Below are 15,039 nucleotides of genomic sequence, written 5' to 3'. Positions count from 1 at the left end.
AAAGTGAGCGCACACAGCAATCTCAAACTACTGTATTTTTTATATAGACAGGATTTTGCCACATTGCTCAGGTTGCTTTTGAACTCCTGAGCTCAAGCAATCTGCTCACTTCGGCCTCCCAAACTGCTAGAATTACAGATGTGAGCCACCACACCTGGCCATGAACCCACTTTCTAAGGCTGGGGCTTCAATTTAGCCTCAGCTCCTATTCCCTCTACTAAAAGGATGAGGAGAAACAGGGAGATGGTTTAGAAAATGCAAGTTTTCTTCCACTTGAAAATAAAAGAAGTAAAACCTGTCTTCAAACTCAGCCTAACCATACAAATAATCAACTGTATATATTCAGAAATAAAAAAGGATATCAAAAAGGAGGAGCTCAGAGTTCATTTTTGACAAAGTGCAACAGAGAACGTCAATGTTCAATGAGGAAAGAACACAGACTTACGTTTAAACACAACTGCAATTGGGTCCAGGCCCGGTGGCCCACACCTGTAATCCCAGCATTTTGGAAGACTAAGGTGGACAGATTAGTTGAGACCAAGAGTTTGAGACCAGCCTGGTCAACATGGTGAAACCTTGACTCTACTAAAAATACAAAAATTAGGCCGGGCATGGTGGCTCACACCTATAATCCCAGCACTTTGGGAGGCTAAGGCAGTTGCATCACTTGAGGTCAGGAGTTCGAGACCAGCCTGGCCAACGTGGTAAAACCCCATCTCTACCCAAAATACAAAAATTAGCCAGGCATGGTGGTAGGTGCCTGTAATCCCAGCTACTTGGGAGGCTGAGGCAGGAGAATCGCTTGAACCCGGGGGTCGGAGGTTGCAGAGACTGCACCACTGCACTCCAGCATGGGCAACATAGCGAGACTCCGTCTCAAAAAAAAAAAAAGTAAAATTAGCTGGGCATGGTGTGTGTGCCTGTGGTTGCAGCTACTCAGGGGCTGAGGCACGAGAATCGCTTGAACCCAGGAGGTAGAGGTTTCAGTGAGCCAAAATCGTGTCACTGCACCCCAGTCTGGGCAACAAAGCAAGACTGTTTCAAAAATAACACCAACAAAAACAAACAAGCAAACAAACAAACCTTGCAATTTAATTCACTACTCACTTTCCTACCTTTTCATCTGCAAGCAATCAGATGCTTCTGTTTATCCACCACAGAGGTTATTTTTATGCCTTTTTCATAGTCTTTAGCAACCATTTTTATCTAGTTGAAAACAGTCCTCCCCACCTTAATCTCTAAACTCAATTTCTTATCTTATTAAATATGCAAATATCTCTGAGAAACTGGGTCAATATTTAGGCCATAACAACTATGCTTAGGATTCCAGTAAGGTTCAATGGTATATGATATGACAACTGCCTGATCAATGATAAATTCTTTAAATGTCATGAGGCTGGATTCAATCTAACAACACTGAGAGGAGAAATGTTTCTAATTTTGTTAACTATTCTGAACTGCTTAGCTTATGCCTTCAAAATTAAAACATGCAAAAATACTCACATGCTCTCATAAGTTCATAAACCTTAGGGGGGCATCCCTCAGGCTGTTCCATTCGATATCCTTTTTCTAGTAGGTCATAGACCTGAGACAGGTCAATACCTGGATACGGTGACATTCCATAGGTAGCAATTTCCCACAACAGTACCCCAAAAGCTGCATAAGGAATTAAAATAAGCACTTAGTGTTTCTTCTCCGATTTATTTTTTATTTTAGATAATCAGGTGATTCTCTTTCAAATTTTAGGCAACGTTCACACACTACTACAACAACATTAATATATAAAATACTCATCAATTCTTACAGCACAGCTTGTCCTTCTTTTTTTTTTTTTTTTTTTTTGAGACGGAGTCTGGCTCTGTTGCCCAGGCTGGAGTGCAGTGGCCGGATCTCAGCTCACTGCAAGCCCTGCCTCCCGGGTTCACGCCATTCTCCTGCCTCAGCCTCCCGAGTAGCTGGGAGTACAGGCGCCCACCACCTCGCCCGGCTAATTTTTTTTGTATTTTAGTAGAGACGGGGTTTCACCGTGTTAGCCAGGATGGTCTCGATCCCCTGAACTCGTGATCCGCCCGTCTCGGCCTCCCAAAGTGCTGGGATTACAGGCTTGAGCCACCACGCCCGGCCGCGGCTTGTCCTTCTAAAATATTTGCAACAGGAATGCTGCAGATAATTTCAAGACAGTTTTATTTAAATTTCCCAATTTTTATTTAGCTTTCCTTTACTATAATGAGGGAAAATAAACTATGACCATTTAAGAAGTCTGAGGCATAATTCAACTATTCTTAGAAAAGTTTTTGATATACAGTAGTCACCCCTTATGCCATGGTTTCACTTCCCATAGTTTCAGCTACTCACAGTCATCCAAGGGCCAAAAATATTAAATAGAAAATTCCAGAAATAAATTCTAAAGTTTTAAATTGCATGCTGCCCTGACTTGCATGATGAAATCTCAAGCCATGCTTCTCCTTCCCACCTCACACGTAAATCATCCTTTTACTCAACATATCCACAACATAGATGCTACCCACCCCTTAGTCACTGAGAAGACCTCTCGGTTATCAGATCAAAAAAAGATTATATACCCAGGGCTTGACACTATCCTTGGCTTCAGGCTTCCAAGGGGGGGGGGTCTTAGAATGTATTCTCCTGAGGATAAGGGAGAACCATTGTATCTAATAAGTATAACAGTTTTAAAGTCAGCTAATATAAGAGGAGTAAAATAAAAACAGTTCATTTAAAATCAGATAAAATTCAGAGCAGAAAAAAATTTGATTTTTGTCACAGTTATTTGAGTTTGAGATTTCTAGTTAAAAGTGACTTAGAATCCTATGACTATTTCTATTGGTCCACAATCCAAATTTCCAGATTTTTCAGTCTATGAAGCCAAGTCATATTACTTCTCAGAGCAGTAGAAACCAGATCAGTTAAGACAAATTCTAGATGAAACCTGTTGCAGGAAGTCAGGGACCCCGAATGGAGGGACTGGCTGGAGCCACGGCAGAGGAACATAAATTGTGAAGATTTCATTTTAATATGGACATTTATCAGTTCCCAAAATTAATGCTTTTATAATTTCTTATGCCTGTCTTTAATAATCTCTTAATCCTGTTATCTTCGTAAGCTGAGGATGTACGTCACCTCAGGACCACTATTGTGTTAACTGTACAAACCGATCGTAAAACGTGTGTTTGAACAATATGAAATCAGTGCACCTTGCAAAAAAACAGACTAACAGCGATTTTAGGGAACAAAGGAAGACAACTATAAGGTCTGACTGCCTGCGGGGTTGGGCAGAATAGAATCATATTTTTCTTCTTGCAGAGAGCCTATAAACGGACATGCAAGCAGGGAAGATATTGCTAAACTCTTTTCCTAGCAAGGATTAATATTCTGGGAAAGGAATGAATTCCTGGGGGGAAGTCTATAAACGGCCACTCGGTGAGTATCTGTCTTATGCGGTTGAGATAAGGACTGAAATACGCCCTGGTCTCCTGCAGTACCCTCAGGCTTACTAGAGTGGGAAAAACCCCACCCTGGTAAATTTGAGGTCAGACCAGTTCTCTGCTCTCGAACCCTGTTTTCTGTTAAGATGTTTATAAAGACAATACGTGCACCGCTGAACATAGACCCTTATCAGTAATTCTACTTTGCCCTTTGCCTTGTGATCTTTACTTTTGCCCTTTGCCTTGTGATCTTTGTTGGACCCTTATCAGGAGTTTCTGATTTGCCCTTGTCCTGTTTCCTCAGAAGCATGTGATCTTTGTTCTCCTTTTTGCACTTTGAAGCATGTGATCTTGTGACCTACTCCCTGTTCTCTCACTCCCTCCCCTTTTGAAATCCTTAATAAAACCTGCTGGTTTTGCAGCTCAGATGGGAATCACCGTCCTACCGATATGTGATGTCACCCCTGGAAGCCCGGCTGTAAAATTCCTCTCTTCGTACACTTTCTCTTTATTTCTCAGCTGGCCAACACTTACGGAAAATAGAAAGAATCTACGGTGAAATACTGGGGGCGGGTTCCCCCAATAGAAACCTCATCACACTTCCCTTGAAGAAAAAACAAAGCTCTGTGTCACAGTACTCTGTAAATGAGTGATAAAACCTAATATGAGGCTGGGCACAACGGCTCATGCTTGTAATCCCAACACTTCGGGAGGCCAAGGCAGGTGGATCATTTGAGGTCAGGAGTTCGAGACCAGCCTGGCCAACATGGCAAAACCTCATCTCTACTATAATGACAGAAATGAGCTGGGCATGGTGATGCATGCCTGTAGTCCCAGCAACTCTGGAGGCTAAGGCAGAAGAATCACTTCAACCCGAGAGATGGAGGTTGCAGTGAGCTAAGATTGTGCCACTGCACTCCAGCCTGGACAACAGAGCAAGGCTCCATCTCAAAAACAAACAAACAAACAAACAAACAAAAGCAAACCAAACCTAATGTGGAAATAAGATGCTTTACAGAGAGGATTATCAGCACTCCAATGTAATATGAGATCTAGACTGTGAGCTCTCTGAAGGCAGGGACTTCTTTTTTAAAACTAACTTACTTTCTCTCTCTCTTTTTTGTTTGAGACGGAGATTTGTTCTTGTTGCCCAGGCTGGAGTACAATGGTGTGATCTCGGCTCACCACAACCTCCACCTTCTGGGTTCAAGTGATTCTCCTGCCTCAGCCTCCTGAGTAGCTGGGATTACAGGCACGCACCACCATACCCAGCTAATTTTGTATTTTTAGTAGAGACGGGGTTTTTCCATGTTGGTCTGGCTGGTCTTGAACTCCCGACCTCAGGTGATCCACCTGCCTCGGCCTCCCAAACTGCCGGGATGACAGGCATGAGCCACTGTGCCTGGCCCTAAACTTTGTTCTTTACACTTCTTTTTTTTTTTTTTTTTTTTGAGACAAGAGTCTCGCTCTATTGCCCAGGCTGGAGTGCAGTGGCGCCATCTTGTCTCACTGCAACCTCTGCCTCCCTGGTTCAAGCCATTCCCCTGCCTCAGCCTTCAGCCTCCTGAATACCTGGGATTACTGGTATGTGCCACCACGCCTGGCTAATTTCTGTAGTTAGTAGAGATGGGAGTTCACCATGTTGGCCAGGCTGGTCTCGAACTGTTGACCTCAAGTGATCTGCCCATCTCAGCCCAAAGTGCTGTAATTACAAACGTGAGCCACCACACCAGGCCTATACTTCTGTTAATGCAAAGTTCTTAGCACAGTCCTGGCAGCTAGGAGGTATTTAACAAATACTTGCTGAATAACTGAAGAAGAATGGCAGGTAAAGGTAGAGGACACTGAACATCATAAGAGAAGCTCTAAAGAATCAAGACATTAAAAAAAAAAAATAAAATGACACCAAAAAAAGTCCCTTTCAACCTTACCCCAGACGTCAGATTTAATTGAGAAGGTATTGTAGGCAAGACTCTCTGGTGCTGTCCACTTAATAGGAAATTTGGCTCCAGCATGAGCAGTATAAGTGTCTCCAGTCATCAATCTACTTAAGCCAAAGTCAGCCACTTTTACCACATGGTTTTCTCCCACTAGGCAGTTACGAGCTGCAAGATCTCTGTGGGAAAGAGAACCCTAATGTGATTCCATTCAGACGGTGAGGAAAATGGTCGTGAACACTCTATTCTTGGTTCTTTGTGTTACAGGCAGAGTTAAGTAAGTGCTGACGAATATGGTAGTATTTTCCGGCAATCACTAACATCTTAGAAAGCCCACTAATGATATATCACTGTAGAGCACTCATCAAGAAGCAGAATAAAGCAGGCTTTATAAAATGGGTCCCTATTTATAAGTACACTGGGATAGGTGAGCAATAGATGCTTTTCTACAAGACTTTAAGTTATTTACTAAGGCAGAAAACTATTTTAAAAACTCAGCCACTAGGCCAGGTGTGGTGGCTCATGCTTGTAATCCTAGCACTTTGGGAGGCCAAGGTGGGTGTAACTCCTGAGCTCAAGAGTGCAGGACCAGCCCGGGCAACATGGGGAAACCCTGTCTACAAAAAAAACAAAAAACAAAACAAAACAAAACAAAACAAAAAACACTTAGCCGGGCATGGTGGCACATTCCTATAGTCCCAGCCACTCAGGAGGCTGAGGTGGGAGGATGGCTTGAGCCCAGGAGGCAGAGAGTGCAGCAAGCTAAGATTGCATCACTGCATTCCAGCCTGGGCGATGGAGCCAGACTGTCTCAAGAAGGGGAAAAAAAAAAAAAAGCCACTAGATGGTGAAAAAGGATCTTGGATACAGTGCTGGGCAAAATAAAGAGAGCTCTCTGGCCAGGCATGGTGGCCCACACCTATAATCCCAGCACTTCGGAAGGCTAAGATGGGAAGATCACTTGAGGCCGGTAGTTTGAGACTAGCCTGGTCAACATAGCAAGACCCCATCACTATTGTAATTTTTTTTTTTTTCCAAAGAGAGTTCTCAGTTTTGAGAATAGCAAAGGCCCCTTATTAATACTTTAATCAGAGTACAGTACGTTTGTTTACAAGTTAGAAGTGACATTATAATGGGCCCTGTGAAATACGAAATTACTTTCTTGAATCATCCGAAATTTTCTGGGAAGGTTCTCACATTCTTCCTTTTATCTGCATGTCAAGCAGGATGGCTTCATGGTTAGTCAGAGGTAAGTTTTACACACCTATGGATGAAATTCTTCTTCTCTAAGTACTCCATTGCAGAAGAAATCTGAGTGGCCATGTAGAGAAGCACAACTGCAGTCACCTCTTCTCGGTTGCATTCTCGGAGGTAATCCAGCAAATTCCCATATGGCATGTATTCAGTCACAATGTAAAATGGTGGCTCCAAAGTACAGACACCTAAAAATTGAAGAATACTGCTTGTTTTTGTTAATGTACATTCAAACACTTCAACCCACTTTCGTCAAGAATAATTTGACAATTTTTCAGGTCTAGTTCGGCAGTAATCTTTCCCCTTTTTACCACCACATTCTCTGAAATTAATAAGCAAAAATTAAGAAGCTGGTTTATATGGGAGTCCTTGCTTCCACTATATTGTTCTCTGGGAATTCATATGCCTCTGAGTATTTGTCTGTTTGAGCAAAAGCAACGTGCTTGTATTAATTCTATAAGGGGCCAAGAAAACCAACATGTCCAGACTTTTGTACATGGCCCATGATTCTCCTCCTCAACTGCAGGCTAACAATACTTACTCAAAAGTAATAGCAATTGTGCACATGCTGAAGACTATGTGAGCCCCACCTGTAATACTGCTTTGTAAAATGATTTTCATCGTTTCCATAGTCAAGGAATTCACTGATATATGGCAGATTCCTTATAAAAAACCAACAAGAGGTCGGGTGCAGTGGTTCACGCCTGTAATCCTAGCACTTTGGGAGGCTGAGGCAGACAGATCGCTTGAGACCAGCAGTTCAAGACTTGACTGGCCAACATAGCAAAACCCTGTCTCTACTACAAAAATTAGCTGGGTGTGGTGATGCACGTTGAGGCACGAGAATAGCTTGAACCTGGGAGGCAGAGGTTGCAGTGAGCCAGGATCATGCCACTGCACTCCAGCCAGGGTGACAGAGCAAGACTCTATATCAAAAAAAAAAAAAAAAAAAAAAACACAACAAAAAAACCCCCCATCCAAAAAAAAAAAATCTGGCCCTATTTTTAAAAAGTAAAAGAGCTTAGTAAAAGAGTTCTTTGTGACCTGAACAGTGAAAAGCCAATCTAACATAGTACAGCATTTCCTGCTTGTAAAGGTAAACTGATGGATGTGGTCACAGTTTTTAATTTGCTTCAACAGTCCTTCAATGTCTCTTTATTTTGCAAAAACATTTCATGAGTTTTTGGTTCAGTACCATTTTGAACACTTCTGAACTTTGAATCTGGGGCAATTAGTACAAACTGAGCAGTTTTATATACTAAAATCAATCAGGCCACTGCTTCTTGGGCCATTTTAAAACATGGAACCTACTGATTAAAATAAGTACTTATGGAAGTGGATTTAAACCTGCAGCTTCCACCATGGTGACTGAAAAGAAAGCTTTGGGGCTGGGGGAGCGGGGGAAGGCTGGGCATGGTGGCTCATGCCTGTAATTCCAACATACTGAAAGGCCCACATGGGAAAATCACTTCAACAGCAGCCTGGACAACAGAGTGAGACCCTGTCTCTAAAAAAAAAAAAAAAAAAAGAAGGCATTTGGAGATAAGAAGGGGTTAAAGGACAAACATTTTTGGAGGATATCTATGGTTCAGGCAAGGTTCCTCACCTAAAAGTTGTACCAGATTAGGATGCTTGATTTCCTTCATTACTGCAGCTTCTTTTAGGAACTCTTCTACCTCCATGGTATCTTCCTGGAAAAAGGGAAAGGAAGAAAGAAGAAAACGAGAGGGACAAACCCCCAACTTAAAATCATTTGATTCATCTCACAATCCTAAAGCTTCAGCTTTAACAGTAAAAAGAAGTATCTTTTGAATATTTTAGCATATTACATGAAATAATTTTTATTTTAATTTATTTTTTTGAGACAGGGTCTCACTCTGTTACCCAGGTTGGGGTGAAGTGGTACAATCTCACTGCAACCTCTGCCTCCTGGGTTCAAGCGATTCTCCTGGCTCAGCCTCCCAAGTAGCTGGGATTACAGGCATGCACCACCATGCCTGGCTACTTTCTGTATTTTTAGTAGAGACGCGGTTTTGCCATGTTGGCCAGGATAGTCTCCTGACTTCAGGTGATCGGCCCGCCTGGGCTTCCCAAATTGCTGGGACTACAGGCATAAGCCACCACACCCAGCCGAAATGATTATTATTTTAAGAAGTCCAACTTAGAAAGAAAAATGTCCTGGAGTGAAAATTAGCAGGAGAAGCAAAATTCAGCAATCATGTCCTATAATCAACTGAAACACAGGAGCCCTGTATTGGATACTTCAGTTCTCTCACAATTTATTTCTTCAGATATCTCAGGCTTTGAATGAGGAGACCTAGCACTTAGCTGCTTACATACTTATCTTCTTGATTAGATCATAATCTTCTTAGAGAGCAAGGCCTTATATATTGCTTTACACTCAGAATATGCTTAAGTAACAGAACTGACTACTACTTATAGCTAAAGAATAGCCCTTATGAGTGATATACTAGAGACAGTTACTGAGGGTCTGGGACAATCAAGTGAGTGAAAACCTTACAATTTGATACTGGGAGGTTTCAAGGAGACATATAGTAGTACCAGGAAAAAGATTTCTGTGAATGTTAAGAAGTGCTCTAACTGCAAAGAGACAGGAGGAACAACAACAAGGGAGAGGAAGGACAGAACAAGAAAGAGGCCCATGATTCTCAGACAAGGCACAAAGAATTCTGTCCAGCAGGGGTCGATCTCAGGAAGCAAAAGAGCTTATTTTGCTTTTATAACTTTTAATTTGCTTCTAACCTCCCACTAAGATCTACATCAACAGCCTCCAGAGACAGACCTTTCCCACATGTGGGTTTCATTGCATTGCAGTGAAAATAATCTACCTCTGCATTGTCAGCAATGGCACTAGGGTTAATCATCACAATTTGCTGATGTGCTTGGCACCAGTGGGTGGAAAGTGTTCCAAAGTTAAAGAAGAGCATGCTCATATTTCCAAGTGATTGAGCACAAAAGAAAAAGATGCCTGAAAACTGTAATTCTCAGCAACCCACCTTCAATGTTTTCACAGCAACCGTAAGGCTGTATTTCTTCCAGACGCCAACGTAAACCTCTCCATACTGACCGCCCCCAAGTTTGTGCTTCATGGTAATATCCGTTCGTTCCATTTCCCATTTGTCGTGGATGGGGGACACACCATAGACCGTAGGCTTATTACACTTGGGTGCTGGGTAGTGTAATGTTGTCACCAGCCCATCAGCCACTGTGGAGTGATGGTGTACAAGCTCTGCCAAGGTGCTGAAGCGGCTCTCAGCAGTCACATATACCTGGTAAGAAAAGCAGAAAAGCTAAACAACTTGAAAAGAGATTAAGAATTGTTTTTTTAAAGCCCATATTTCACTGGCCTGAAGATAGGAGGCTATCTTTAAAAAAAAAATTTTTTTTTCTGCAGACAGGGTCTCACTATATTGCCCAGGGAGGTCTCAAACGCCAGCCTCAAGCAATCCTTCTGCCTAGGCCTGCCAAGGTGCTGAGATTACAGACTGGGTCACTATACCCAGCATAATTGAGGTAAATTTAAAAGTTAAATGATGACTGCAAGGGTAAACATAGAACTTTAGTTTAATCTTATTTAATCTGCCTTTCCTATTCTTCCTATATTAGTCTTGGGGAAAACCTTCCAAGATCTCTCTCTGGATCATCAAGCTCATTGGTCTTCAAATATATATATATTTTCATATATATATGTATTTTCATATATATATATATATATATATATATATATGGTTTTTTTTTTTTGAGACAGAGTCTCACTCTGTTGCCCAGGCTGGAGTGCAGTGTCGCAACCTCAGCTCACTGCAACCTCTACCTCCCGGGTTCAAGTAATTCTTCTGCCTCAACCTCCCAAGTACCTGGGATTACAGGCATGCGCCACCACGCCTGGCTAATTTTTTTCTTTGTATTTTTAGTAAAGACGGGGTTTCACCATGTTAGCCAGGCTGGTCAGGGACTCCTAACCTCAAGTGATCTGTCTGCCCCAGTCTCCCAAATTGCTGGGATTATAGGTGTGAGCCACCGCGCCCAGCCAGTCTTCAAATACACAAGACTGTGGACTCAACTACAGAAGATAGGTAAAGAAGAGATGCCCTGATCAAAGTAAGCAAGCAAGGACTTGGTCTTTTGTAAAAATTTACAAAATATCACCTCCCTCCTGTAAAGAACATAACTTGAAAACCACTGATTTAGATGTTTTTGGTAAGAGTATTCAAATATTTCATAATTTTAATTACGATGTACATTTGAGTGTCTAGGCCATTAAAGAAAGAGCCACAATTTACCAGTGGCCAGCACTTTGGGAGGCTGAGGCTGGCGGGTCACTTGAGGTCAAGAGTTGAGACCAGCCTGGCCATTATGGTGAAACCCCCTCTCTACTAAAAATACAAAAATTAGCTAGGCGTGGTGGTGTGCACCTGTAGTCCCAGCTACTTGGGAGGCTAAGGTGGAAGGATTGCTTGAACCTGGGAGGCAGAGGTTGCAGTGAGCTGAGATCATGTCACTGCATTCTAGCCTGGGTGACAGAGCAAGACTCCGTCTTAAAAAACAAAAAACAAAAAAAGCCACATTGGATTTCACAGAATTGCTTACAACATAGTTAATTTGCTAAGCAATAAGAAATATAAAGTAAGAGGGAATTCTCTGGCCTTCTCTCCCAAGGGAGCTTTAATTTTTATTTTTGAGAAATAAGGATCTCACTGAATTGCCCAGCCTGGAGGGCAGTGACATAATCATGACTCACTGCAGCCTTGACCTCCCAGGTTCAGGTGATCCTCCTGCCTCAGCTTCCCGGGTAGCTAGGACCACAGACATATACCACCATGGCCAGTTCATTTTTAAAATTTTTTGTAGAGACGAGGTTTCACTATGTTCCTCAGGCTGGTCTTGAACTCCTGGGTTCAAGTGATCCACCCACCTTGGCCTCCCCAAGTGTTGGGATTACAGGCATGAGCCACCACGCCTAACCTGTTATTTATTTTTTTTAAAGACACTTTTGGCCGGGCACGGTGGCTCACGCCTGTAATCCCAACACTTTGGGAGGCCAAGGCAGGCAGATCACGAGGTCAGGAGATCGAGACCATCCTGGTTAACACGGTGAAACGCCATCTCTACTAAAAATACAAAAAATTAGCCAGGCATGGTGGTGGGTGCCTGTAGTCCCAGCTACTCAGGAGGCAGAGGCAGGAGAATGGCATGAACGCGGGAGGCAGAGCTTGCAGTGAGCCAAGATCGCGCCACTGCACTCCAGCCTGGGCAACAGAGCGAGACTCCGTCTCAAAACAAAAACAAACAAACAAAGAAAGAAGCTTTTGTTTTAGTGTATACATAAAAGTATACATAAAATTCATAAATGGAAAATTTATAATTTTTACAAAGTAAACTCACCCATGTAAACGTCACCCACACCAAGAATTATAACATGACCAGCACCCCAGAAGCCTCCCTTATGCTCTCCAGCTATTTACCCTTGCAAAGATAGCCACTATGCTGACTTCTAACACCTTAGATTAGCTTCTGCTTCCTTTTTTTTTTTTTGAGACAGAGTCTCGCTCTGTTGCCCAGGCTGGAGTGCAGTGGCACGATCCTGGCTCACTGCAACCTCCGCCTCCTGGGTTCAACCAGTTCTCCTGCCTCAGCCTCCTGAGTAACTGAGTAACTGGGATTACAGGCGTGCGCCACCATGTCAGGCTAATTTTTGTATTTGTAGTAGAGATGGGGTTTCATCATGTTGGCCAGGCTGGTCTCCTGACCTCCTGACCTCCAGTGATGAGGCCCGTCTCAGCTTCCCAAAGTGCTGGGATTACAGGTGTGAGCCACTGTGCCTGGCCTCTGCTTCTGAACTATATACAAACAGAATCACACAGTATGTATTACGTCTATTTTCTTCCACCCAACTTAAAAATTTTAAAATTTAAACTTTAAAATTTTTAAAACTTGCATTATATTTCACATACCATAATATTCATCATTTTAAGGTATACAATTTAGTGGTTTTAGCATATTCTCAAAGTTGTCCAACCATCACCACTAACTCTAGAACATTCTCATCATCTCATACCTATTAGGAGTCCTTCCCACTCCCCACATTCTCATCCCCCAGCTAATACTAATCCTTCAACTTTGCTGAAGTTGAGTCAGCTGATATTCATCTATAGTAGGGGCCAGCAAACTCTTCATAAGGGCCAGATAATAAATATTTTAGGCTGTGGCCATAGTGTGTCTGTCAGAACTACTCAGCGCTGCCTAGTAATAGAAACCATAGACAATACATGAACAAATGAGTGTGGCTATATTCCAATAAAATGTTATTTACAAGAAAAAGCAGATGGCTGGAGGGCCATAGTTTTACCTGATGGTGTTGTGTGTAGCAGTACTGTGTTCATTTCTGTTGTTGAATGAAATTGCATTTTATGAATATACCACAATTTATTAACCCATTCTACTGCTGTTAGATCTGTGGGTGTTTCTAGGTTTTGGCTATCAGAAGCAATGCTGCTATGAACATTCCTATACATGTCTTCTGGCATACATATGCACTCACTTCTATTAGGTAAATAACTAGAACTGCTGAGTCACTCTTACATTACTACACATCTGATTCTGTTCTGTTTGGCCAAGAGGAAACATACTATGTCTATATGGTGGTGCAAAAGTGAAAGAAAACTAAAAATTTACTTACTTCCTACTTTGTATCAGTCATTATGTCTTACAGAAATTACTTCATTTAATCCTTACAACAACCCAATAAAGTGGGAGCTAATTACAGACAGGGAAACTGAGACTTATGTAAGGTCACAATCAGAACTGCTTGCTCCAAAGCCTGTGGTTCCCCCACAGCATGCCTATCACATAGAGGAGAACACAAGAAATAATTCAACCTAAATTTACTGCACAACAAAAAAACAACAGACATAAGCTCATGTTCTATAGTTTATAATGTATAAACACACTGTAACAAACCCATTCTACCTAATTAACATGGCTGGTGTTCCCAATATACAAACTGTTCAATGACTGAATGATCTGTTTCAGTTAATATACATTAGTGATCGACACCAGGCTCAAAAGTCTAAATTCTTACTCTGTGAACTTTCTGGTAGATATTATTCTAATTTTCTTTTTTTTTTTTTTTTTTTGTTGTTGTTGAGACGGAGTCTCGCTCTGTCGCCCAGGCTGGAGTGCAGTGGCCGGATCTCAGCTCACTGCAAGCTGCGCCTCCCGGGTTCACGCCATTCTCCTGCCTCAGCCTCCCGAGTAGCTGGGACTACAGGCGCCGGCCACCTTGTCCGGCTAGTTTTTTGTATTTTTTAGTAGAGGCGGGGTTTCACCGTGTTAGCCAGGATGGTCTTGATCTGCTGACCTCGTGATCCACCCGTCTCGGCCTCCCATATTCTAATTTTCAATGATACAATGTTAACTGATAAATTCTATACCAGTGCCCTGGGTGTGTATTTGTGTACTGATTATTAGAACAGCTAACTTATACAGCAGTTCCCTTCATTCTTCACTTTCAAATCTAGCTTATCTTTAAAATATTAATATAATACTGTTTTTTAAATTTCTATTACCATATTCTTTTCAAGAGAACAAGCTCTAACATGCCAAAAAGCCCAAACTCACAAAGCTAGTGAATATTTTATTTCATGTCAGACATAAAACCTATTACTTCACTTCAGTCACGTTGAATATTATTTCACAAAGCAGCCAGTCCATGCTTAAAGGTGCTGACCAGCGAGTCTTACCTTGCCATCTGCAGTGGTGTTAATCCTGTAGTGATACACACGTCCCTCGTACCTGAGCGAGATGGACAGCTGCCCAGGGCTACTCTCACTTTCTCGCACCAGGAAGCTGCCATTGATGAGACTGCTGAGCAGATACTCAGCTGCACTGCGTGACACAGGTCCGTGGTACCAGGAGTGTTTTTCCAGGCTGTTCACTGGGGTGATGTAGTTGCTTGGCACCCAGCCCTGACCATTCTTAGAGCGAACTTCACTCCACTCGCCATTCTGGTTGTAACCAAGAACTCGTAGCTTTTCACCTAGCCATAAGGTCATCACAGGATGAAAGAAACGATGTTAAGACTTTATTTCAACTGAAGCAGTGTATTGTCAAACTTTAAACTCATTTAAAAAAAAAAAAGAATCTCGAACTTTTATGCCAATTTTTTTTTTAAATAATGAAAACAAACTTGGCTGTTCATCATATCCTGATTGCTCTCTTTAACTTTTAGCTTAACCACACAAGCATGGTCGGAAATGGTTTTCTGGCATTTACTACAGGGTTTTAAAAGTCTATATACAACTTAAAAAATACCCTTAGGAAACTCTATGTATGGCAGACAGGTTATTAAAATGGCTGGAAAAGGATACAGTGCTCACTCTTCAAAA

General features: G+C 42.1%; 1 protein-coding gene across 8 annotated transcripts in view; it reads right to left on the bottom strand.

Moving 5' to 3' along the window:
* ABL2 (ABL proto-oncogene 2, non-receptor tyrosine kinase) overlaps positions 1–15,039 on the bottom strand; it is a 128,907-nt gene that overhangs the window by 14,058 nt on the left and 99,810 nt on the right. For all 8 annotated transcript variants that reach the window (XM_025368369.1, XM_025368193.1, XM_025368609.1 and 5 more), the window contains 6 exons: positions 14,395–14,690; positions 9,652–9,924; positions 8,241–8,325; positions 6,645–6,822; positions 5,375–5,559; positions 1,504–1,656 (listed from right to left, as the gene is read on the bottom strand). In XM_025368369.1, the coding sequence (XP_025224154.1) occupies positions 1,504–1,656; positions 5,375–5,559; positions 6,645–6,822; positions 8,241–8,325; positions 9,652–9,924; positions 14,395–14,690 (1,170 nt within the window). The remainder of the gene's footprint in view (positions 1–1,503; positions 1,657–5,374; positions 5,560–6,644; positions 6,823–8,240; positions 8,326–9,651; positions 9,925–14,394; positions 14,691–15,039) is intronic.

Source organism: Theropithecus gelada, chromosome 1 (genome assembly GCF_003255815.1).
Source record: "Theropithecus gelada isolate Dixy chromosome 1, Tgel_1.0, whole genome shotgun sequence".
Classification (NCBI taxonomy): domain Eukaryota; kingdom Metazoa; phylum Chordata; class Mammalia; order Primates; family Cercopithecidae; genus Theropithecus; species Theropithecus gelada.
This window is presented reverse-complemented; position numbering and strand designations above follow the sequence as displayed.